The sequence below is a fragment of the Mastacembelus armatus genome, chromosome 1, assembly GCF_900324485.2.
Source record: "Mastacembelus armatus chromosome 1, fMasArm1.2, whole genome shotgun sequence".
Classification (NCBI taxonomy): domain Eukaryota; kingdom Metazoa; phylum Chordata; class Actinopteri; order Synbranchiformes; family Mastacembelidae; genus Mastacembelus; species Mastacembelus armatus.
Genome location: NC_046633.1, coordinates 1044879 through 1070716, shown reverse-complemented (window position 1 = coordinate 1070716; position 25838 = coordinate 1044879). Strand labels below are relative to the sequence as shown.

The 25838-nt window shown below is 39.8% G+C and overlaps 2 protein-coding genes and 1 long non-coding RNA gene across 5 annotated transcripts; all 3 read left to right on the top strand.

The window, feature by feature from the left end:
• The first annotated feature begins 1132 nt into the window (after nucleotides 1-1132).
• Nucleotides 1133-17179, top strand: LOC113127668 (tetratricopeptide repeat protein 31-like). 3 transcript variants are annotated; one of them, XR_003295458.1, is made up of 16 exons: nucleotides 1133-1360; nucleotides 8885-8967; nucleotides 9402-9464; nucleotides 10099-10158; nucleotides 10545-10718; nucleotides 12035-12163; nucleotides 12421-12466; nucleotides 12561-12651; nucleotides 12786-12927; nucleotides 13095-13199; nucleotides 13597-13684; nucleotides 13943-13972; nucleotides 14262-14336; nucleotides 14847-14949; nucleotides 15066-15187; nucleotides 15449-15466. XR_003295458.1 is itself a non-coding variant. In XM_026302344.1 (16 exons), exons 1-16 carry the CDS (start codon nucleotides 1315-1317, stop codon nucleotides 15582-15584), a joined length of 1497 nt encoding a protein of 498 aa, XP_026158129.1. In that variant the 5' UTR covers nucleotides 1133-1314; the 3' UTR covers nucleotides 15585-17178. The 3 variants fall into 3 exon arrangements, 2 of the variants coding, with proteins under 2 accessions (XP_026158129.1, XP_026158130.1); XM_026302344.1 differs by having other exon boundaries at nucleotides 13943-13976; nucleotides 15449-17178; XM_026302345.1 differs by lacking the exon at nucleotides 13095-13199 and having other exon boundaries at nucleotides 13943-13976; nucleotides 15449-17179.
• An 84-nt stretch (nucleotides 17180-17263) lies between these two features.
• Nucleotides 17264-20259, top strand: LOC113127679 (uncharacterized). The gene is made up of 3 exons (XR_003295462.1): nucleotides 17264-17877; nucleotides 18413-18969; nucleotides 20130-20259. It is a non-coding gene; the product is annotated as an uncharacterized LOC113127679 (long non-coding RNA).
• Nucleotides 20260-21167: 908 nt separating this feature from the next.
• On the top strand, nucleotides 21168-25804 carry LOC113128049 (B-cell receptor CD22-like; the record flags this gene model as incomplete). The annotated part of the gene is made up of 9 exons (XM_026303092.1): nucleotides 21168-21543; nucleotides 21900-22127; nucleotides 22554-22817; nucleotides 23169-23429; nucleotides 23717-23977; nucleotides 24336-24417; nucleotides 24495-24555; nucleotides 24877-25109; nucleotides 25268-25804. Coding segments are annotated over 9 exons (1830 nt in total), but the record flags the coding sequence as incomplete, so codon positions are not given.
• Between the last annotated feature and the right edge of the window lie 34 nt (nucleotides 25805-25838).

The following is a 25838-nucleotide window of genomic DNA, read 5'->3' as shown; positions in this document are numbered from 1 at the left end:
TTTCTACTTTAAAAAAAAAAAACTGGCATATTTAAACACAGATGTTGATATTACCTTTTGAATTTTGCTGGCTTCTGTGTTGAAGCGCCTCACTATACTGTGACACAGTGGAATATTACCACCCACTGGACAAATGTTAGGATGCATTCCTTGTGCAGTTTCCTGCACGTCATGGTGTTATCTATACCTAGAAAAATGCATTCGATCCAGACCAGAGACCACTACTTTCCAGTTCTAAGTGGGTCAACTTGCCAGGAAATACCAGATGACTTACTGTCTGTTTGATTTACCCCATATGGGAAAATAAAGGCAAAGAATAGGTTGTGCCAAGGTTTTATGACTTCTGGATTTCTAAAAGAATTTATTTTCTTCAATGAAAAAAAGGAAAGAATGTACATTAAATTAAATAATACAATTATTTATTACATTCACTATTGGAAATATTAAGACATTGGTAAGTTTATGTCCTGTGTGTTGAATTCTGTGTTTGCTTTGTATATTTAGTTGGCCTCCCTTTACATTGACTAATTATTTACAGATTATTGGAATTAATAGATTTGAAATGCCCCACGCTGGCTTCATTTTACCTAGAATAAATACCAATTAACACCAAATTACATAGTTTTTTCGAAAAACTTTCAAATAAATTGTTGTTGTACATGTATTAAAACAAAATGAAATAAAATAATAAAATGCTAACAGACCCAAAAATATTAAAATAACGTGTAAACTTATTAATAGTATGGTAATATGTGGCTCCAAATTTAGTAAGCATTAAGTAAAAAGCAGCTCTGCCCCATAACGCCTATGCTGGGGATCCCTTGATCAATCCAAATTTATTTATTTATCCAAAATTAGTAAAGAAGAGTCAAAAAAAATTAATCTGTGAGCCACGCGGGTGAAAGTCTTTAATTTCAGTAAAGATATTTGAGAATTTAGTTTTAAACTGCATTTACTATCTAAATCCTAAATCATTTGATATGAAGTAACTCCGAGTTATTGACGAGGCTAATTTAAGTCCTTCTGTGGTTTTATTTTGATGGTCGCGGCCGGATGTTATTTTCAAATTCTGCCCGTCATGGTTTTATTGTTGAAAGTGGCTTCCGGAAGTGCAAATGGCGGTTATCGCCGTTAGTCGACGGTGGCGACCGGGCAGACGGAGGAGGTTGAGCGGGCGGTTGTTTCACATGGACCAGCGGCTTCACCGGGGAGGTGCCGGTACTAAATGAAGATTTAAAGCCCGTCGTGTTGAAGGGTGTGACAGTTTCCACTTTATTCACACGGCGTGCTAATAATGGCGGTCGGTAAAAGCTGATGAAGTTCACCAGAGATATCTGCCGGCTGCTGGGCTTGGGAGGCGGTGAGTCAAACTGCCGGTTTGCCGCTTAACAACTTGGTTTTTCGGTCAAATAAACCTGTTATGTCGGTGTCAGCTGTGGTTTTTGATTTTATCTCAAAGCCTTATTCTTCCTGGTTTTGATAGCACTAATAACCCCATTCTAAAAAAAACTATTTTATATAGTTATTTTGTTTATATAACATTTGTAAAATAGTTAAAAACTGTGTACTCTGGCTAACGTTAGCTTAGCTACTTCTTGTCTACTTAAATGTCTAATAAAAAGAACGTTTAAAGTAAAAGTAAAGCAAAAATATTGACCTCTGCATCATAATAATTATTATTTATTCATGTATTTATTGTTTAACTGTATCTGTCAGGTAACCTAAGGTAAGTTTTTAGTCAAATTGACAGTGAACACTTGAATTGCATAAACATTTGTGTTGCTAACACACTAATAAGTAGCTTGTTAGTTTACAGTGCATGGCTGACAGGTCACCTCAGATGGCTTTAGCATTAGCTCCATTTAATTCATATTAAATGCAGCTTTACTGTCATTGTAAAATCCAGTCAATCATGTTTTAATTAAGTCACATTTCACTGCCTCCTCAGTTCCTGGTGCCACGGTGGTCCTTGGATTACTTGAGATTGTTTTTCAAAGCCAAATTATTAGAATATAGTAATGCTATATTGTCATTTAGTAGTATTTTAAACTGTTCGGTGACATGAACTTACAAGCTGTTTTTTCTCATGCATTGGGCTTAATCCAGTTGTGCCCCAACCCCAAATATGGAGGGCAGATGTTGTTATATTATTATGAGAAGGAAGAAGATCTGATTACATGATGGGTAATTACCGAAAGCAATTACAGAGGCTTTTAGTAGCTAACAACTTGTTTTATTTGACTTTTAAGTTGAGTATTATCTTTCCAGATATGAGTGTTTTTCTTTCATGTCCAACAGGCAATCTGTGCTTTATAATGCCACATGTTTCATATTTTATCCCTTTTATCTAGGAACGTTATTAGTTTGGAGCTGTTGTGTTTCTGTGTTTTGCTACTTACAAAAATGAATTTGATCAGATTTCATTTGTGTTACTGTTTACACGTGTTTAGATTCAGGTGGTGCCGTGTTACAAAGCCATCTAAAACATTTGACTGGTAAATGAGTTGTACACTAACTAGGTAAGAATGTACAGAAACTGGTTTGCCCACAAACACAGCTATAAAGCTAATATGGTTAAGCCTGGTTAAATAATAGTTCATGATAATTTATTGAAGGTTGACTTATAGACTTATACACCTTGTTTCTGTTCATCTAAATCAACTGTAAAACTGTTGTCACAGAAATGCTATAATGTCAAATATGTGTAAGGTAAGGTGTTTAAAGTCAAGTTCTCTTCAGTACGTTTTTAAGTGAATGGCTCTAATCGTTAGCGCATTAAGGTGAACCAACGTGAAAATATATCTCTGAGTGAAATGAATGAGTGAAAACTGTGACGTGAGCATTTTATTATAAGGAGCTGTTTTGTTATGAATTACTCTAGGATTTATCACCGAGCTGTACAGGTGATGTCGGAAACCTTCCCTGAAACAGAGATCAGGAAAATATAGTACATTTTTATGCAATAAAACATGACTTAAAGGGGAAGGGGGCGGAGCTTCCTGTATTTAATGAGTATGGAAACTTATTAAAAGTTATTTAGTTCCTCCAAAGATTGTTACTCAGTAGAACTCAGCAACAATGTTAGACTAACTGTAGTGACTCATAATTACATAATACAGTAAAACCCTAACAAACAGTCAGATTTTGATGTTGGCTGCCTGCAGCTTTGGCAGCTGGAGACATTTTAGTTTCTTGTTAAACAAGCGCCTGCATCCTAAACACAATCTCCACTTCCTTTCATTTGTTTCTCCCAGACATAAATTAGATTGATTTCATATCAGTGAGAGTTTCCTACTCTGTTTATCATGCCCTGTTGTCTTTGGACCATGCTCATCATGCTCTTTAGTTTGTGCGGGCTTTATCTCCTCACATGCGAAATGCACTTCTTTCTTTTAATAACAAAAATCCTTTGATGAAGAAATAGATGTACAAAAATTCTGCAGTTCTTCAACTTAATGAAGATCTACATTGTCTTATGTTTGTTATAGAGAACAGATCAGTGACCACTGAGCATGATTGAGTTAATCCTTGGCTTTGGAAATAGCAGTGTCACAAAATACTGTTACCCTCTTAATAATGTCACTCTGCATCATCGTGGTTTTGATGAGTGGGTGAAGTTTGGGCTTTTCCTTTTCAAAACAGTTTTTAAAGCCAAAGTCTGTGTCTTCTCTAAGTTTGTCTGAAGGCCCTGAGAATCAGTTGAAATTGTTGAACTAGAAAAACAAGATAATAGGCATTCAGTCGCTCAGTGCTCACTGAGATAAAGCAACACATCTTCTATATCTAGGATTTATAAAAGCTTAGAACACATGGGCAGTAGTTTAGTTTAGGTTGTCTGTCTTGTTGTAGTAAGGTGAGTCAGAAGGAGAGTTTAATTTCGTGTTTGTTTATGTGTCTGTTTCATTGGGTGTGTCACACATGTTGGGGTGTGTGTGTGTGTGTGTGTGTGTGTGTGTGTGTGTGTGTGTGTGTGTGTGTGTGTGTGTGTGTGTGTGTGTGTGTGTGTGTGGTGCACAGGCCAAAGGTGCGGCAGATGACACTGTTCACCACAGACGCTCAGTATATTTGAGTTTTTTCTTCCTTGAAATTGTTGAGCCAATGAGAGATAGAAGAACAGCCACAGCTCTTGAATCTTAGTTGGTATGAATGAAAATCAGGATACGCCAGGGCAGAAATAACTCTGGTCTTTTTTTTTTATATTTATATTTATATATAGCTTCTCATTACAACCACAGTCTGATTGGTTTCCCCCTGAGCAGCTGGTGCAGTTGGGGGCTAAGGTCATTACTCGAGGACAACTCAGTGAAGAAGCTCTTAAAAATGTCTTGTTGACATTTAACATTTGTCTTTAGTAATATCTTTCTTTCTTTATTTAATTATTTTAACACACCAAATATTCTTAATCAGCGCCCACTGCCTTTAAGAGAAGACAGAGCCAGGCCTTTATTTGAGGCAGGATTTCCGTCAGTATTTTATAGTTCTGTTTTATAGCAGTGTTGACTCCAGTGAAGACCTCCTCCTTTAACATGGCAGAAAGTTATTAAACCTTTATGAAAAATGGCAGATCCAAGCCATTATATTTAGTTTGGCTGTTTTTTTAGGTTGTCAGGCCAACTGTGCTGTATTACTTAGCTGTATTATCTGAATGAGAAGTCTCTGTGTTTTCATTCTCATTTGCAATACCTCTTTGTTTTTCACATTAAAACCCTCCCAGCAGTTCAGGGGGCATCATTCCTTCGCCTTTCTGGAACATGTGTTATGGAACAGATACAGAAAGTGTTGTTTTCAAACAGTAAAGAGTGTGAGAACAGCCTGTCTGTTAGAGAGAAATTCAGAGTGGTAAGTGTTGCATGACTGTGTTGTTGTGGTGTGGCCTGTATTTGGGCCTTTATTTGTTCATACTGGCTGCCAGCACTTGAGTAATAACTTTCACTTGAGAAATCAGTTATCCTTGAAACAACACAGTGTGTCTCTGTTTAACATTAACATTAACATTGTACATTAATTGATTCTTCTTTTCATTTGCATTGTCCTGAACGTTCAGTACTTCAGAGTTCGTGTACTTATTTTTTAGTTTATTCATGTACGTATTGTATTGCCTTCTGAAGAAACTAGAAATGTACAAAAGTTCTCTGTTTTCCCAAAACATGTTCACATTCTTTGTTCTGTGCACAATGTGAACAGCAAGACAAGAACTAAAAACATGGAGGTGTGTGTGTGTGTGGTGACATGGGTGTGTGTTTGAATGAGGGGAGGAAACTGCCAAGGCCACCCTGTCTGGCAGCCTTAAGACTCACCCACAGGTGGTTTTCATATCAAACAGCAACACATCTTTAATAGCACCCAGCTTATTCTGGACTGTTTCGCTCCTCAACATTACAGGACTTGAAATTTAACAGCAATTTAACAATAAGCTTTTTCTCTGTTGACAATTTGCTGGTTATGCATGAGCTCCTATGCAAATAACATTCTTCTGCAAATGGAAACTTGGCAGGTCATATTTTTGTTGTCTTTCAGCGATGTGAAGGTTTCCATGGTGTTTTTATGTGCAGAGTAAATATTGTGGACCAAGCTGAATGAAAACCAGTCGACCTCACTGACATGTTAAGATGAATATTGATCTGGGAGGCTTCTTTCTATTGGTCCCATGACAACAGTAATGTTAGTAATCAGTTTGAAATTGGATGCAGATTAAAACCAAAATGTTCAGTACATATTCCCTGGTGAAGTCTGTTGATGGCAGTGGGGCAGTATGTATTAAACTTAAAAAAAAAAAAAGACAAGTGTAATAGGATTCTTGTGGTACACGTTATTTTGGTGCAGACCTCTCAGAAAGTAGACTCTCATTTATAACCAGCGCTGATTGTTGCTCTTAATAGTTCAAATGTGGAAAAGTAGGTCAGATCAGCTGGCACTGAATAAAGTTACATTTTCTTCTATTTAAGTCAGTTTTCCCCTTTGTTAATTTAAAGTGTTTGCTGTTTTTAAAAATGGTTGCATTCATATTATTTCTTTAAAAATATAACTCTGTCCCTCTGTCACCAGTGATCTCTTTGGTTTTTGGCAAGAAACCTGTTGTCACCTTTACAAACCTTCACCAGTTTTTGTTTGTTTGGAAACAAGTTAGACTTTTTAACATTTCCTCGTGCAGGGAATCTGTGTGAACATGAATGCTGATCACCAAATGTTGATGCCCACAAAGTGTATTCTGTACAGATGCTGTCATTTGTATGTGTTGCAAACTAGGGCGAAGACTCAAAACACAACAAATTTGCATCCATCCCAGAGCTGTTTGACCTGATTTCAGGAACACACAGGAGAAGGAGAACTGAGAAAAGTGTAAAGGAAAGCAACAGAAACAACCTGACAAGACAAAATAATTGACTGAACTGAAATTGTAGAGTTGAAGAGTTTTCATCGCTCATGCAAGAGGCCTTTTAACATTGCTGATTAAAGGAGCGCCCCAGGGTTTTAAACAACTGCAGTTGCTTTCACCACGATATTAAAGAGAGCCTGTTTTTGCTTTGAGGCCAGACCGCAGTGGATAGTTTTGTCACAGTGGTGTGCTGCCCAAATGACTGAGATTCATTCACATTTATGCAAGATGTTTTAAAACAAGGCAGACACACATTCACACAATTGGTGTGTGTTCTTTGCCAGTTACGGCCACACCTACAGCCTTGTTATAATGGTATTTTGTAGTAAGCAAACAGACGCAGCAAAAATACACCAGCATTACGTAAAACCTCTTCTTTATTTTGAACACACCTTTATAGTCCACTGGTTCCCACGAGAGGTGAACACTACTGAGTTGCTCTGCGTCCACAATGATCGATGAATAGTGAGATGCGTGTCCATCTGTGAAAAACATCCGTAGACTTTTTTTTTTTTTTTTGGTGTGTTGTCTTGTATGTATGTGTTTGCATAATGGAAACTACTGTATGTACTGAAAAAATATCTTTGTGATATGCAATTGTTTACTGTCATCAATTAAAAACTTTTCAGCGGCAGCAGCAGTTTCTTCTATTTATTTTCAGCCAATTACAGAGTTGTATAGGCAATTACTGTATTTTTAGAAAAAGTGTGAATGAAGGGTACCTAACTAGTCAATAATACAGTAATTAAAGTAAGTGATTGTCAGTCAATACCTCATGACACATCTATGAGGATGATCATACAATTGCATGTAACCTTTTAACCAAACTTATAATTTGGTATTGGCTAAATTATTTCCTTTTCGCCTGCCTTTGGTCTTACTATGGGTCAGGTGGTGTTGTGGCTCTAAATGCCAAACAGATTCAGGTTCAGCTGATTCCAGACGTTTCTGACGGGACGGTCTATTCCTGGATTGAGTTTTTTTTTTTTTTTTTCTCCCTTCGCCTTTCGTCTGTCAGCATCTGGTGTTTGAGGGGATGGACTGTTGGCTTGACATGGTACAGTACAGTGATGTGAAAGATTTGACACGTTGAACTAAAAACTCACTTATCCACTTATTTTTATATTAGAATCCAAAGGTCATGTATGTTTTCTTCTTTCAGTGCTATATTTCTGTGCCATGAGCTGAACAGTGTTTGGTCTTTCTGTCTTATTTTCTTATTTCATAAAAAAAAAAAAAAAAGGTCAACTGATTCTAATATTCCACATTAATAATTTTGGCACACAGCTTTACAGCATGATTATAAAGTTTGATTATTATTGTTTAGTCATTTTTAGAAATGGACAAACCTTTTAGTTGAAAGATGCATTATTGTCTAATATTGGCTAATCTCTTAAATGTTGCAGTTGTGAAATAGTTAAGATGAATAAAAGGCCACATACCAGGGATGTTTGACTGGCAAAGGCATCTCTGGCCTTAAGGCTAAAAAGTTTCCACTTCATGAGTCCACTGAGTTTAATCCAGTTGTCTGTGATTTGCTGATAAGAAATTTCATAATGTAACTGAGTTGTGCTTCTGTATGTTCCCAGACTAAACTCTGGACTTGAATCTAGTTTCCTGACTGATTCCTCCATTGCTGTGAGGCCAAACATGTCTTTTTTTTTCCAGTCTGTTCTGGACTGAAAGCAGCTGATGACAGTCTGGAAAGAGTTTCTGGGGCAAAAATCCAGTTTGTGAATATGCTCAGTTGTCCACATATAGTCTTGAATCACAGGCTGCTTATTCTTCATTAGCCTAGAATATCAACAATGGTCATTTTGTGCAGGGAGAAAATTACAACAACTCACGAATTTGGAGGACAACAGGGTGACTCTCCTTGGTTTATTTTTTCAGCCAGCCTTAAGAAAAACCTAAAAAAGAAAAACATGGTTCAGCTAGAATTTAAACGTGAGTATTTCTAGTGTGCTTCAAGGTACCTGAGCACTATTTCTGTCCAGGGGCCCTTGGATATTTCTGGCATCGCGACCTTAGTGTGGCATGTGGGCAGGATGAATTCCTCTCTTTCCAACACACACTTGCATGGAATCATCATGTCATTGACCCTAGTTTGCCTTCATTTGTTTAAACTGAAAAAGATGCATATTTATTGTCCTCTTAGGTTCATAGACCACTCCCAGCTGACACCGAGCGTGTTGATGCGTCTTTTATCAGACTGTACTTCACTGCATAAGTGATAAAACATTTATTGTCACTCTTTAAACAACACTCCCAGCTGTTCATGTTGCTGGATTATAAAATAAAATTTGGAGTTACAACATTTAAGATGACACCCATTCTTTACCTCATCCATTAGATTACCTGTACATGCTAGACAAACAGAAAAAAGTAAGTTGTAAAGGGCTGTATTTTAAACCTACAGTACTGCCAGAGAAACTGACAGCAGTAGAAGAGAAGTTTAGCAAGCCACAATTCCTATAAAAATGTGTGTGTTTGCGTGTGTGTCTCCAGATGGGCCAGGTGAGGAGGAGATGGAGGTTCAGGATGGTGCTCCTGACCCAACAGGCAAAATAAAGGACCAAGGCTCATCTCAGGTAGACTTTGAACAGCAGGGGGCAAATTGCACACTTACAGAAAAACATACACAGTGTTATAAAAAACTAGATCAGCTTTAATAGAAACAATAGTTTACCATTTCTGATGTCCCATAGAGCTGAAGCCATTGCTGAAGCGCCTTAACATGCAGCGTCACTAATGGCCACTATATGCTCGATCAGACTCTGGTCTCATAGATTTCAGAATCGAAAAGTGCTGACGTTTCCCCAGACCCCCAACAACGTTTCTCCATTCCCTACAAGACATTTTGTCTCTATCAGATTATTTACCACAAATAATAACCTCCAGGAGTGATGATGAAGCTAAGTCACTTTATGTGCAGGCCACTTAAGAAGAGATGGCTCTTCTCTCAGCACAGAGCATATGGCAGGTACCTGAATGTTGTCTGTGTGCTGCTGTGTGTGTTGAACAGGCCCTGATGAGCAATGAGGAGAGAGCACGGAGGAGAGCTGAGAGGAGGAGAGCAAAAAGGAAAGTAAGTAAAAAGAAACCAGTCTGACTGACGTGACATTTTACTTCAAAACTAATAAGCTGCAACTACAAATAAATACAGCACCAACAAATGAAAACACAGCTCAATAACAATATATTACAATATATATATATATATATATATATATATAAATAAAGCAAAAAAAAAGTAAAAATACAAGTGTACCTTTCTCTCCTTAGTATTTGCTTCAGGGTATTGTCGCAACTTTTTGAGACATAATTTCTAGCGTGAGGGTGTAGTCAGAAACAGTTCAGTGTGTACCGCTCATGATTTAAATGACATTATCCAAATCCATTGTCCGTATGCTCTGCATTATACGGTATATTGTTCACGTTGCAGCTCATGATTCATCTGCTCACTGAAATGAATGTACCTGCTATATTCCATACATCACTGCCCCAGTGTCCACACCTTTACTTACACATCACTGTCGTTCCACCAGTCTTCACGTCTTTTCACGCCTTCTCCTCTGCTGCGACTCTTCTTCCCTCCTCCTGTGTTTGTCTCCATAACTGTTCCCACACCCATTTGCTCACGACTGGCACTTCACACGTGCCTGCGTCCATATGCATGTCTGTACCATCCCACAGCCACCATGTTCATGCTCTCATTTCAGAGGCAGAAAGAACGGAAGAAACTGGAGAGAGAGGACAAAATGGAGGATGCCGTAGAGATGGTAAGAACACCTGAGCAGGGGGAAATGTAGTAATCCAAAATAAAGTCATGTCAACAGGGTTTACACTCATGAAATACAACATACACAATTTATCAAAAAGCAAACCAGCTCTCACTGCATGTCGTATTTTAATCACTCAGCCTTTTTTGTTTTGAGAGATTTTGCTCCAGAAAAAAAAATCAAACAATGAAACGATGTGGTAGAAATGTATTGAGTCTCTTACGCTTTAAATGCTTGTGTAGAAAATGTTTCAGTCCCAAATCCTCTCAAGGTTCTTAGAAGTTTAGACTGTGGAAAACTTGAGGTAATGGGTTATGTCCTTGCATTGGAAAAGGACATATTGTGGCTGCATAGTTGATTTTGTTTATGTTTTTAACTTGTAACAGGAAGCAAAAGCTGCTGGAGTGATGTCAGAGAGTGACAGTGAAGATGAAATGGAAGAGGAGGAGCAGTGGACTGCAGTTCTCCCCAGAAACAAGTGCAGCCCCAAATCAGCCCCCGCCCTCAGGACAAAAGAGAACAAGAGCAACTGTCAGCTGCCTCACAGGATCTCAGAGGAGGTGAGTGGAAGCCGAGCCAGCGTTCGTAACATTTCATCTGTTACTGCGGAATAAAACAGATATTCAAGAGAATACCTAGTGACCAACTGTGTGCAACAGAGAGACACAAAGTCTTCCCTCACAACAATTATCATCCTGTTGGCGCCTTCATGACTGAGGCACTGAATCTGTCTTAGCTCACTCACTGTAAAGTTTGAAACCCAGTCCTAATAAAGTGGAACTGGATCTGGAGAACTGGTGAACTTAATCAAGTCAGGAGAAATGGTTATTTGCATTTACAGTGCCATGTTTGTTTTAACGTTGGGTTTAACCTGAAGTCACTCTCTAAAAATAAGGGCAAGTATAACGTCAGGGGGTCTTACTAACTTGTTTGGTACAAAAAAGAAATGTACTTTTCACTGGGGCTCTGTGTCCCTGATTAAGGAGAACATTTTTCAATACTGGTCTTGGCTCCCTGTTTATCCCAGGTCAGTGTGTCCTTGGGTTTAGAATAGCACTGGTTATACTGGCACCATGAGTTTAGTTCTCCTTGGTCTGGTCCAGTTCATTGTGATATTTCTGTGTGGTTTGTTTATTTTCACACTGCCAAGTTCAGGCAGAACAGAGCTTGAAAAAAAAAAAACCACACAAATCTTGTAAAATTAGAGTAAAATATCATCCAGCAGTTTAATTTCCAAACTAAATTTGTGTTCCTGGCTTTAATAGACTTTGGCTGTGCACTATAGTGTAGACTTTATGCCATAATTCACCATCTCTTGTGTTCATACCAGTTCAGAACATAAACGAAGCTGAACTTTCGTTGGAAGAGGAGCACATTTTAAGGTATCTCGTGCAGCTACTAGCACCTGCCTCCAATTAGCTGCCCTGCTAAAACTAACCAAAGTGGAGAAGTTAACTCTAGAGAGTTTGTCCAAACATGGTTGGTATGAACACACGCTCACTTAGCCCCATGAAAAAATCACTGTAATTCAGCAAATACAGTGGCTTCAGAAAGAAACGAGTTTGAAAACACGAGTTACATAACAAAACCATGGTGTGATATGTGGAGAGTCCAAACCACTGGGCTGTGCTTTTGATTCTTTGCTTCTCAGCTCCAACTACTGGGAGAAATTCTTCTGTTTGATTTGATCTGTGCAAACACTGAAACATCTTCAGTTGAATGGATGAATTTCCTCCCTGACAGAAGACCATCTGGGTAATGAGATGGACCTTCTTGAGTTCTGTTGATTTATATTGAAGTCAGTATTTCAGCAGAGTCAGAAGATTTCTGTTTTCAGGCTTTGTGTTGAGTGTTTTGTGTTTCCTTGGTGTTTCAGGAACCAGAGTGGGATGTCAGCAGTGCGTTTGTGGCCAACGCCGCCAATCACATTAAACTCAAAGGCGGGAAGAACAGAGCAATGCAGATCTCCAGAGAAAACAAGGAGAATGAGGCCAGGGGTAGCCAGGTATAAACACAGACATACTACACTTGCGAGGACCCTCATTTGTATAAGACATTGCTTAGCCTCTAACGTTAACCATCACAAGTGAATGTCTTGAACCACACACACTCAGGACTCCACATTTAAAGCTGGTCTGTCCATCCATTAAGGACGTAGTGAGATCAAACACTGGTCCTGTTTATTCATTTATTTATTTATTGCTGAAAATGTGGAAAACATGAAATTGCCAGAACATGAACTATAGTAAAAACTAATTACAGGTGGACACTACAGAAGAAATGAGGAGGAGGGGCCAGACTCTGACAGGTGAATAAACATATTTGATGTCTTTTAGATGCATGTTGTGCCCTTTTTAAATACCTGATGCACACATAAAAGTACGCATGTGTTCATTTTCCAGTGCAGGGTATTGAGATGTTTGAGCAGGGCCAGTACAGCCAGGCAGTGGACAGGTTTACTGAAGCAATCCACTGTGATCCCAAGGACCACAGGTGAGCTGAACTCTGACCTCTGACTCCAACTGCTCTAACACTGTCTTCTCTCAACCACGTTTGAATCAGTCCTCTTCACATTCACTTTGTGTTAGTTAAATCAATATACCACTGTCTATGTGTCTGTGTCTCAGGTTCTATGGAAACCGGTCCTACTGTTACTGGTGTCTAGAGCAGTACTCCTCTGCCCTAGCAGACGCTCAGAAGTCCATTCAGCTCGCTCCCAACTGGCCGAAGGGATACTTCCGTAAAGGCTCTGCTCTGATGGGGTTAAAGGTTAGGAGAATTTCCAGTCTGTCATATAATAGTTAGAAATGTTTGCTGCATCCTTGAAAAAATAGGTTAGATTGTTAAATTACATCAGCAGCACTATGAGAATCATTTAAATTGCCTTCAATCCTTCATAAAGTAGTGCAGGCTCATGTGCATGTACGTGTGTGCAGCGGTACAGTGAGGCAGAGAAGGCCATGGAACAGGTGTTGAAGTTGGATCAGGACTGTAAAGAAGCTTCCAGTAAACTCTTAACCAGCCAGGTCCTGCAGCTCATGGTGAGGACCTTCAATAAACTGCATAACTTCCTCCAAGACTGCCACCAAACTTTATCACGTCAGCTTAAGTGAAAAATCAGGAAACTGCAATCAGTTAAATTCCAACACTGCAGACCTACTTTTCTTTCTACAAAAAGAATTTTAGTGCAAATTAAAAACATCAAACACTAGAATCATACCAAAATATACAGTGAGTAATAAAAAGCATTATAAATAAAGTATTAATAAATATGCACAAAAGCAGCTTATTTATTAGTTCTGGGGCTTTCTGTAGCTTTGACCAGTGTCAGGTTTAGTCTCCAGTCCAAAGGAGTTCATGTTTTTATCTCAGAATCTCATACATGCAAACATCCAGCCGGTGTATAGTGTCTTTTTTCATGTCCATTTGTCACTGTAGGAGCTGGGTTTTGAGGAGAGGCAGAGTAAAGTTCTTTTGGAGAAGTTCACCACTGTTCAGGCAGTCATCGCCGCATCTGAAGCACAAGGTAAGAGGAAGCTGTAGAACCATCTCTGTCCACAAGGGGTCAGCACTTCTCTGTTATGGTCAGATTCAGTTTAATTTGAATTGACAGCAGAAAAGCACAAATACCAATACAGTTTAGTGTAAGAACAAACTACAGGCAGCACATTGATGTTTGCACTGTTTTAACTATGAACACTGAGAAACACTTTGAAATATATTTAACTGATGTGTGTTTATTGTCTCGTAACATGAGATCGACTTTGTGTTTCCTGTCTCCTAGTGGTGAAGCACACATCTCTGCAGGACCAGAGTGGGTAGGCTATAAGTGATGCACATAATCACACAAATAACAACTTTCAGGAATACACAATGTGATGCACACTGTAACTATACTATATAACTATATACTCTATCATGTCAAACATAAGGCAAACCAGTGTTTATATTTACATGTAATCTAATAGCACCTTAATCAAAAGGATCACTCTTTCTGACATTATTCTCTCCTGTCATCTTTTCCTTACCCTTTCACTTCCTGTTTGACTCCTTCACTTGTTCACTTCTCCTTTCTCCTGCTGTCTTTCCTTCCTGTCTTGTAGGAAATGTCGCTCTCTGTGGGTTGGGAACATTACATTTGAAGTTACAGAGAAAGACCTCGTGGATCTCTTCAAAACGTAAAAACACAGTGTGTGTCTGCGTCTGTGTGTAAGGACTAATTAGAGCTGCAGTATTTCTCGATGGAGCCATGAACTGAGTTATCTGCCGAGTTATTGCAGTGTAATTACAGTAACAGGATGGACTTGACATACCTTTGTTTGATGAAGGGGGTAGTAAAAACCAGCAGCTACAGTGACTGCAGCTATTTCTACTTACTATTTGGACAATGGCACATTCTTTGTTTTGTTCACTCTCTACTGTTCCCAGATTTTATTGGGTTGTTGTTATCGGCATGAAGCATCACAGCTTGGTAAACTTAAATAAAGACACATGGTGGAGACTAGACCTGTGAGGGTGAGACACAATGTTGTGTTACAGTGTTATGAGAAACATTGTCGTCACCCAAAAAACCTGCCAGCAGTAATGGAAGAGTTGGTGTACTACTGTAGTAATAATACTAATGAGAGTATTATCTGTCCTGCACTGCTTTGCCCTGGGATAGATGCTCAGTGTTTGTGTTGTTACAGGTTTGGTGAGATCGAGAGCATCAAAGTTCTTTATGAGCGTTACTGTGCCTTCATCAACTTCAAAAATGCCAACATGGCTGCCAAAGCCCTGGTAAAGCTGCAGGTGAGTCTCAGAGAGGCTCATTTTTCAGGCAACCCCACAGCTCATCATCTTGGATGTTTGACTTTGTCAGTGTGCAGGTTTAGGTTCGATCACCTGTGCTGTGTCCTTTTGTCCAGGGGGTGGAGCTGGGAAACAGCAAGCTGGTGATGAGGTACCCAGACCGCTGGATGCAGCGGACACTGCCCTCCACAGAAAGGACCAGTGCTGCAGGAACACAGCAGAGCTCAGCTGTCCCAGGGTACTGAGCAACTCACTCATAACGTGGATCTGTAAACATCACTCTTAAAAAGATCTGTAACTGTAATAACCAACAACGTCCATCCACATGACTCATGTGATTTGACATGTTTATAATCCCTTTAACACGCAGCCCAATGGAAAGTGGATATTGACAGGAAGTAATCTGCTGCTTTATCCTCTGTCGGTCTTCCTGCCATTGTTGCCACCTGTGTAATTTCCTGTGAATATCATGCAGAATGTTCTGTTCTTGTCCATGTAGGTTCAGACGGAGGGCACCTGTGAATGGAGACGAGTGCTACTACTGGCGGACCACAGGCTGTTTCTATGGCGACAAGTGTCGCTTCAAACACATACCAGAGCAGTACGGCAGAGACAAAAAACTATGTCAGCCCTAACTCTGTCCCGTACCCTCCCAACCCCAGCACCAAGGCACATTAGAGAAGGACTCACAGTGAGAAAGAGAAACATGAAGGACAGAGGACAAGAGGATGATCTATCTGAGAACACAGGCGTCTGAATGAGTGAGAGTCAGGTATGACATATATGTATGTAATATCCAAAGTCACCATGAGGATTTTCAGTGTCCAGAGCCAAACCTCAGAAAGATGCTTAAAGAATAAATCCATGTGAAACTTAAGCTTCTAGCACGAGGAGGTCCTCACAGCAACTGAATTTATTTAAGCACCACTGAGGAGTCATTTAGCTCCATTTGGACTGAAGGAAGAACCGTGTTGATCCATGCTATGTGGTGAGAATGTCATCCATCATCACTTACTGTAACAAATGTGACTGAACTACACTGGAAACACTACTCAGCTCTGCTTCCTGACAAAACCTTCTCTATTCAACACTGTGGACTTGCTTTGAAATGAAGTTATTTTCACATCTTTAATACGGATCAAATTTGCACAAAACAATAAATCAGTAACCACTGATTTACTTCAGTTGTCATTTTATTCCTGAGCTTCCAGCAACCAGCATGAACTTGTTTGGGATTGATGGCATCGTGTTTTCATATCAGATGGATCATACAAACTGTCACAAGGCACTGAAGGAGTAATGAAAAACAGCTCTTTTCTCTTCTGTCTTCACTTTGGTGCTGTAATATGGGCAGTGGAGACAAATGATTTCAGGTTTCTAGCAGTTTAAAGCAGAGGAAAGCAGCGCCACGTTTGTGCAGTGGGATTGTTGCTCTCTTCAAAACCTGATTGTGCAGGTTTGATGTCCTCTGTCAGGTGTTGTATAACTACATTTATGTTTTAGGACAGTTAGCAATCTTATACAGTCAACTTCAGGAAGCTCAAAGGAAAAGCTGGTTTGAACTGTCAGCTCATCACTTCTACAGAACTTCACTGCTTCTTCTGTGAATATAACGGATGTGGCTCTTGACTCACAACTACTCTGAAATTTCCATCAGATAAGTACATACTTTACTATATTGTGGTAATTCCATAGATATTATGAAAACATGACCTGCAAAATGATGCTGCAGCTCTTAACCCACAACTGAACTGAAATTTCCACCAAACAAGAACCTGCTAAAATAAATATAGTTCTCTCAAATGATAAAGATGGCTTCAACATGTATGTAATTCTGAGTTAAGATCTCATCTAACCAAATATACTATCATCATGTGTTATGCAGAATGTTTTAAAAGTATGTTGGTGAATAGATATGAAGTTTGTCTCCAAGTGAAAGAAAGAATAAGGAAGCAACTGGGTCATCAGTGAAAAACACAGCACTGAGCAGCTGTCATCAGTGGAAGGGTGGTCGCCCCTGGGCAGCTCTGACAGAAACACTATGAAAACAAAGAACATGTTGAGCTGCTCAAATGTCGTCTATGCTAAGAGACGTTGTTATTGAGGCCATATTAGAGCTAAGTGTAAAGCTGTTTTGGTGGGTGACTGAACTACTGAGATCTGAACTCAGAATGACATCAGTGTTAAGGCCATATACTGAATCATCTCTTTTATCCAAACATTGACTGTACTGGTGTTACTTTACTAAGAATTAGTGCAATTCAGTGTCAGCATTTCTGTTCAGATATGTGCAGTGAGAGGATCAACAGTGGACATACGCTGTAAAAAGGTTTGTGATCAGACTTGTGTTTTACTGAAACGCACCACAAAAGGCCTATGGATCTGAGAAGAGGCTCAGATATTCAGGCTGTGTGAAGCATTGATGTGACTGTACAACCTGCACTTTGACACAAGGTAAAATTCACCTGGAGACACTTTATCTCTCCCAGGTAATATTTCTCTTATTTCCAAATAAATAATATGAGACTGTGTTTGTGTTTGTTGTCAATTGAAAAATGAAACAGTTTTTGTCTGAAGCTGGAGCCAGGGTGTGACACGGGAGTTCAGAGACATGGAAAACAGGAATGGAGTTATTCAGCAGAGCAGGGCATCTTAGGAAAAAAGGAAACCACAAGCCAGGGAAGCTGAAGTCCAAGAACAGAGATAGACCATGGAGATTCAGAGGAGTGTGCTGGCTCACTCAGGAACACAACCAGGGATACGCCAGACTCAAGTACTGACATGAAGCAGAAGAGACACATGTGACTGAAGCCGGGAACAGGAAACACTCAGGTAACACCCACAGGGAACCGGAGCCAAGGAGATACTGGAATCTGCCAACACGGAACATCAGCACCAGGAGGACAGACAACAGGAACCCAAAAGGTGGTGAGTATGGACAGTGAACACAGACAGTACAATCCAGCAATGAAGTGAAGTGGAGAGCTGGTATATATAGATAGATATAGAACTCCTTCTCAAGGGCAAATGGACCCAAGTGCTGCTCATCCCCTCATTGCCTAGATCACATACACACCCACACTGAGGGAGAGAGACAAGGAGGCAAAACCAGGGAGTAGAGCAGACACAAGTGAAACCAGTCAACATAGATTAACCCAAAGCTACCTGGGACTAGAACAGGCAAGACAGGAAATAAGTCCCATACAGGAAGCCAGAACATGAATAACACCATTAAAACTTTGGTTTATGATCAACGTCATTTTGAGATCGAGACTATGTTCCTCTGTGCTTAGTGTGAACATGAAACACAGCTACTTCTGACCCACAGACACAAAAGTGAAACACAGCTTGCAGGAACCCTTCAGGCCTCCTCTGGGGAAAACGTGAGAATGAAAGCTAAAAAAAAGTAAAAAGGGTTAAATACAGTAAATCTGTCTCACCAGAGTTTCACTTTAACTTTCAGAATATGTCCAGAGCATCGTGCATTGCACATATTCTCATTTACGGTGCAGTTATCAGGTAGAACGGGATGCAAGTACATTGGACCTGCCTTTAGAAGACATGTTCTTTGTGAAAGCTGCACTCAAGATAAGTGTTACATGCTCTGCTAGTTCCATGTTAGAAAATAACTTTCAATGTCATTTCCATTAACTCTATTTTGAGATGTTCATGCATTGTTTCCAGAGCAACTGCAAGAATCGTTTCTTCATTTCTATTGGGGGATTTTCAGTCTTTCTTCTATTCATGCATATTAATGATGTAAAGAGGAAGGAAGCCAGGTCAGCTTTTAACAGCTTGTTGTCTCTTTAATACAACTGTTCCAACCACAGGCAGTGTTCTGCACAGACCACATCCTTCTCTTATGATGAAGATGAAGTGTTTGCTGTGGACTACCTGACTAAGAGCCTTCATCATGTTTAAGATCTACCTGGTGTTGTGACTGGACAGGGTCATGAGGAGCAGCTATGAGTTTAACAGCATCAGCGAGTGGATTTGTTCTCTTGCTTCTGTCTGTCTCAGGTACTGCACATCTACATTTATGTTGTAGGGTAGTTGGCACATTCAGAAATTCACTGTGGGGTGTTTTTTGTTTGTTTTTTTTGGTAAATGAATATTTGATGTTTAACACTGTGCAACGTCTGAAACACCAGACACTCACTTCTCTTTTTTTAAAATGCAAGTCTTACAGGGAAGACAGTTGCACCTCATCAGCCTCAGTGTTGTGAACATTAAAGACAGTAAAAGTCTGTTTGTGTCGTCTAGGATGGATGGAAGTAATGATTGTTTTAGACTATGGGGAAATGCAGCTAAGTACATAGTACAAATATACTGGCAAGTATTTTGTTGTCATTATTTGTGTAATATTTCATGGTTCCAGTTTCCTGGATGTGAGTATTTTTGTGTTTCTCTTGCGTTGTTTAATAATGTGACTTTATTTTTAGTTGAGGTTTGGATAATTGTTTAGACCAAACACAGTGTAGATATCACTGACATGTTAACAAGTGATTACTTTTACTTCCTCTATTCTTAGTCTACAAATGATCTAAGTGCAGCTGAAAGAAAGTCTTGGTTTTGTCCACACACTTATGCAGCACATTGTAGTAATGTTTCAAAACTTTTCTATAGGAGCTAAATCTGATACGAAGCTACTGAGTTGTTTAACCCTGCAGTGACCTGACTGACACGTTTGTCTGGATGTTGTTTGCTGTATCTGTCCTGTGACATGAGAAGGTTTATTTCTTACAATAGGCAGCAACATATAAATTGAAAAAAACCAGGGTCCCAGGGACCTGCTGGAGCCTATCCCAGCTCTCTTTGGGTGAAAGGCAGGGGTCCACCCTGGACAGGTCCCCAGTCCATCACAGGGCCACATAGAGACAAACAACCTCACACACTCACACTCACTCCTATGGGCAATTTAGAGTCACCAATCAACCTGACATACATGTTTTTGGACTGTGGGAGGAAACCAGAGTACCTGGAGAAAACCCACACAAGCACAGGGAGAACATGCATTACATTACATAATTACTTGCATAATATTACTGATTACAACAGCCATTAAACATGACAGACACCTGATGGATTCTGAGGTTTGCTAGTTATTTTCTGAAACTAGAGATGGAAAACTGTTGTTTTTATGAATATGATGATGTTTGCTGATGTGCTCTGTGTTACAGTGGTGCAGGCTCAGGGATGGCTGGGGAGTGACTTACCCTGTTAAAGACATCTGTGCCATAAAAGGATCAACAGTGAACATAAGCTGCACCTACACATACCCATCTAATGTTAGAGTTCAGAAAACAGTCTGGTTTACTAAATGGACTAATACAGACCCAGTGGATCTGAAGACTCAGTCAGAGTATTCAGGTCGTGTTCAGTATCAGTGTGATGCTAAAACCTGCACTCTGACAATCAGAGACCTGAGAGACACAGACTCAGCTCAGTACAAGTTCAGGTTCATCACAAACCAACAAAGTCGACGTTACACTGGTTCACCTGGAGTCACTTTGACTGTCACAGGTAAAACAGGTTATTTTTATATTAGTTATTTCCAACTATTCAACATTTGGAAACAGTAACATGAACATGGCTGCATGTGTGTATGTTGTTAAATCTAAATTTCTGCTCTGTTCCTCTTCTTTTTCCACATAACCAGATCTCCAGGTCAAACTGTCTTCATCTTCATCATGGCTGGTACTGTCACAGCAGGTGTTATCAGCCTGGTCGTCTTTCTTATGTCTGGTACAAGAATGGACAGAAAACTTCAGAGAAACGATCATATTATTATTATTATTCAGACTCCTTTTATTCTGCAAACAGCTATTCCTGTGCTGTAGCAACATATGAACATCTCCCATCTCCTTCAGTGTGTGAGTTTCCACCAGAGCCTTCCACCAACTTAATGTCATTTAGCAGAGACTTACAACCCAACTACAATACTGTATACTGGATGGATTTTAGCTGTGCTGGTAGCATTTCTGTAGAAATGGCAGTTCACCACTTTGACCCAGACTGAAATATCTCAACTACTATTATAGCAGTTGGGATTAAAATGTATTGAGAGAAAACAGAGAATGAATCATATGATGTTGGTCACACCCACGGTGAATAAAAGGCTGAGACTTTACTGTTTAGTGAAACAAACTCTACAACTACTGGATGAAATTTGGTAACTCATTCATGTTGCAGCACTAACTCTGGTTTAAATCGTCTAAAACATATTTCATTTTTCAGGTGTCAAAGGTCAAAGCTGCAACAGAGTGACTTACACTGACAGAAGCATCTGTGCAGTCAAAGGATCATCAGTGGACATTTCTTGTACTTACAACAGTTATAATAAAGACATTCAGTCTAAATTCTGGTTCAGTCCTGAACGTAGTGGTCGTTGGCAGAGTCCCTCACAGCCTGAGGACCTTAGTGAAGACTCCCAGTTTGCAGGTCGTGTTCAGGTCCTTGACCCAGAGACAGGACGCTCCACTCTGAGAATCACTGACCTGAGAGAGACAGACTCAGCCCAGTATCACTTCACATTCAAAACCAGATGGTTTGAATGGAGGAGTAGTTTACCTGGTACAACTCTGACTGTCACAGGTGCTGATCAACACACACTAATAAATATTTAAAGGGGAAAGTGATTATGTTATACTTTATGTGTGTATATGACATTGTTGTTATCCAGCAAATAACTCACATGTTCTCAAACTGTGACTACATAATGTCTTATAGCAGAAAAACTGTTACAGAAAATGAGTAAATGCTGATATTTACATACAGAAATCAAAAGCTAAGACTTGAGTCAAACTGCAGCCATCATCAGCAGTTGGATACGTCCCCACCAGTCTTAAGATGAGACATTTCTACTAGTTCACTTTGGCACATTGTGACTTTGTATTTGTGTTTTGAGTCTTTAGTGACCAGTGCCCTTAATGTTTTTTTCTAATGTCCAGCTCTGCAGGTTCAGGTGACCAGAATAAGAAGAGTCCACCAGTCTTCCACTGAAGCAGAGCTGAAGTGTCACAGCAGCTGCAGTCCAGCTGGACATCCTTCTTTGGTTTGGTTCAAGAATGGACAGGAAGTAGGACAGGGACCAAATCCTTACAGAGGCCTGATCTATGATGGAGACAACATCTACTGTGCTTTCAAAGGACATGAGAAATACCACTCTGCCTCAGTGTGTGAGTTTACACCACTTTGTAAAGTTTCATAAAACTACAGCATTGTCACATCAAAACACTAATTTACTGTTTCAACATGTGATAATAATGAGAGAGACACAGACTAATAGGGGGGTCAGGTCTGACAACATGTTGAATTTGTTGTTCCAGTGTTCATGAATAAACAAGATGTTATAGGCCATTTAATGTGGACGTCTTGTTTAACCAGTGTAATGAACAAAGAACTGGAGGTTGAGCACCAGGTAGGCAGCTCATTCTTGGCTAGTTTGGAGGAGTCTGGCTGGGAGAGCTTCCAGCCCTGGTGAGGACCAGGTAAATCCTTGGATTCTGTACAGGAGGAATCAGGAGTGAACTGCCGCTGTAGTCTCACACCCAGGGTTCTGGTTGACATGTCTAACATTGTAATGAGAATCTCTTTTCCTCCAGATGCTCCAAAGCTTCTGTCAGTGTCAGTGAGTCCCTCTGCTGAGATAGTGGAGGGCAGTTCAGTGACTCTGACCTGTAGCAGTGATGCTAACCCAGCAGCTAAATACACCTGGTACAAGAAACATGGAAATCCAAGTCTTCAACCAGCCAGTAAACAGTTTAACTTCAGCTCCATCCAGTCCTCTGACTCTGGAGAGTATTACTGTACAGCTGAGAATGATCTGGGAAGGAGAACATCTGGATCCATCTTTATTCATGTGACATGTGAGTCAAACATAAAAGAGCAAATACTAAAATAAAGATGTTTGATCTGTGGCTTCTTTACACTCTGGATAATGCCAACAGCATGTTACTTATAATATACAATAGATTTACAAAACAACCAAGGTGATTAACCTGATTGTAAAGTAATAGAAAAAACAGATTGGGCTTAGTAACAGTAAAAAAGCATCTTGTGTACAAGTATATGATGTAATTGCTTTATCATGCATTGGGTTTTTAATGTAATGTAAGTAGGATGTTTCTGTTTTTGAATAGTTTTGTGAGGTTGAGGACCCAACTGGAACTCATGCTTTTTATTTTGATGACAATAATCTGTTGTTACATGTCTTCCAGACCCCCCAAAGCTTCTGTCAGTGTCAGTGAGTCCCTCTGCTGAGATAGTGGAGGGCAGTTCAGTGACTCTGACCTGTAGCAGTGATGCTAACCCAGCAGCTAATTACACCTGGTACAAGGAGAACCAATCACTGATTCATGGACCAGAAGGGACTTATCAGTTCACCTCCATCAGCTCTGAGGACAGTGGAACATATTACTGCAGGTCTGAGAATCAGCTTGGACAGTCAAACTCTTCAAGTGTGTCCATAGACGTCCAGTGTGAGTATTAGAAATCACTTCAGTTCTGATGATGAAGTTGATAACACAGGTCATTAGTCTTAAATGTTGCTACTGTATATTGTCTACTCTTGTAAAATCATATGTGTGTGCAGAGTTTGATTCATTTGTCATGTTGTTTTTCATGTGTGTTGTGTAATATACATGTTTTCTTTCTCCTCCTCCTTTGGTGTCACTCTTGACTTGTGGTTGCAAAATCTCTACTTTGGCTATTTCTGAAAAACAGACTCTCAGACAAATATTGAAGACTTGTCTCTATTTTCCTCCAGATGGTCCAAAGCTTCTGTCAGTGTCAGTGAGTCCATCTGCTGAGATAGTGGAGGGCAGTTCAGTGACTCTGACCTGTAGCAGTGATGCTAACCCAGCAGCTAATTACACCTGGTACAAGGAGAATGAAGAGTCACCAAAAGCTTCAGGACAGACCTTCAACATCACTGACATCAGACCTGAACACAGTGGGAAATATTACTGTGAAGCCCAGAACACAAGAGGACGTCATAACACCACCTTATATCTGAGTTTTGCAACAGGTGAGTCATTAATGAACATCCATCTGCAAATCCAGTTCACAGAAAAGCAGTGACTGCTTGTTTAGAGACGACTGTTGCCTGGCTAACATTTAACACACTCACATTATTGGATGTTATTATTTGTGTGCATCAGTGACGGAGCAGCAGGAGCTGGATTTTTCCCTTTAGTTCACTTTTGATGTGAAAAACCTTATGAATGACTTCTGGGAAAACAGTGTCAACATACGTGGTATTTCCCCTGTTCTTAAACAAACTCACATCTTCTCCATCTCAGACGGGTTTTAGCTTTTTCCTCATTTTCAACATCCTGGAATTCCATAATTAATAATCAGTGTTTTCTTTTAATCACGATTCACAGGTTCAGGGAAATTAGCAGCTGCAGGATCAGTCACTGCTGTTTTCCTGGCTGTCATATTCCTGTCTGCCTTGATCCTGATCAGGTGAGCAGTTTAGTTTTAGTTCATGTTAAATTCAGGAAGTTGTTTGGTCTTTTTATTGGTTTCATTCTCCCATCCAGAAAAAAGAGGTTGTCCAAACAACCATCCAGGCCTGGAGAGAGACCAGACAACAGAGCACAGGTGAGGAACATCATGTGCATCATGTTCTCCAGCCAAACTAAAGCTTTGCTCCACTTCACCCTCCTGTTTGTTTCCATTTGATACATTTCTAGTCAAATATCTGTGTCATCATTTCTTTTTAGCTTATTACATATTGTTATGATATGAGACAGTGTTTTCCAACACACTGAAATAGATGTGGCTTTGGCATTTTCCCTGCTGCGATCAGTCTGCACATGCACATGTTAGTGATCTGTAAATAACAAGTAGGCAGTGGCCTGTCCACCAATCTGTCCAATGATTGACCCTGATATCGAAGTTTATCCAACATTTCCCCTTCAGCCAAACGTAGAATCAGAATATGACCACCCTTCAGCTGCAGTACAGAGACAAGCAGCAGAGCAGCAGGACGAGCTTTTCTACGCCAGCATCAGCTTCTCTAAAAACAGAGAGGAAGCCGTGTACTCAAACATCAGGCCGGCTCAGCCCGACAGACACCAGAAGCAAGAGGAGGAGGATGAGGACTGCATCGAGTATAGTACCGTTAACGCCTGGACTGCTGGTGCTGCCCCGAGGTGAGTCCAGAAGAGTTTAATTTTCTTTCTGCACAGAGTTTTTATTCCCACTGTTTTACTGCCGTAGCTTTTTTATTTCAACCTGTTAGTTAATATTGTAGGTCATTTTCTCAACATTTCATCTTAATAAATCTCTAAGTAAATGTTGTCATTCACAGATTAGAGGCTGTGGAGGATTCGTCTGCCCTGTACAGCACAGTCAGCACAAACCACAGAGTATGAAGACAACACAGACCTGGGCCCTGTTTTGTGCAGGTTTGTCAGGACTGACCTGGTCAACAATGCAGCATCATTGCAACCAAAACATAGAAACAACAAAACAAACTTAAATAAATACAATAGAACTGACTTCTAGTGCTAGTGAACCATTTCCAATGTATTATCAAGTAGATTTCTGTACATACAATATTTTTCCAACAACCTTTTCTCTGCTCTGATGTTTTTTTACTTATATCTGTTTTTATTATCAAACGTTCCTCTGCCTCTATATTCTTCAGTTGTTAATCCTGATGCATTTCCAGCACAAGTTAGTGTGTTTAGTTTAATTACTGATCCCACAACTAACATTCTTGTTATTTTGAGCCTGTAACTTATTTCCCACTGCTTCCATCCTGTGGACATAGAGTCATTCATTAAACTAAATGTCACTGACTGTTTAAATAAGCTGAGATTTTGTCCAATAAAGATTCTCAGTTACATTATTTCCCAAGCACCTGTCAACATGTTAAA

Excerpts from the sequence above, each read along its gene's own strand:
- LOC113127668 (XM_026302344.1), top strand. The coding sequence starts at position 1,315 with ATGAAGTTCACCAGAGATATCTGCCGGCTGCTGGGCTTGGGAGGCG. Across the intron at positions 9,465-10,098 it reads GGAGGAGAGCAAAAAGGAAA|AGGCAGAAAGAACGGAAGAA; the intron begins GTAAGTAAAAAG and ends CTCTCATTTCAG. Across the intron at positions 12,467-12,560 it reads GAGGGGCCAGACTCTGACAG|TGCAGGGTATTGAGATGTTT; the intron begins GTGAATAAACAT and ends TTCATTTTCCAG.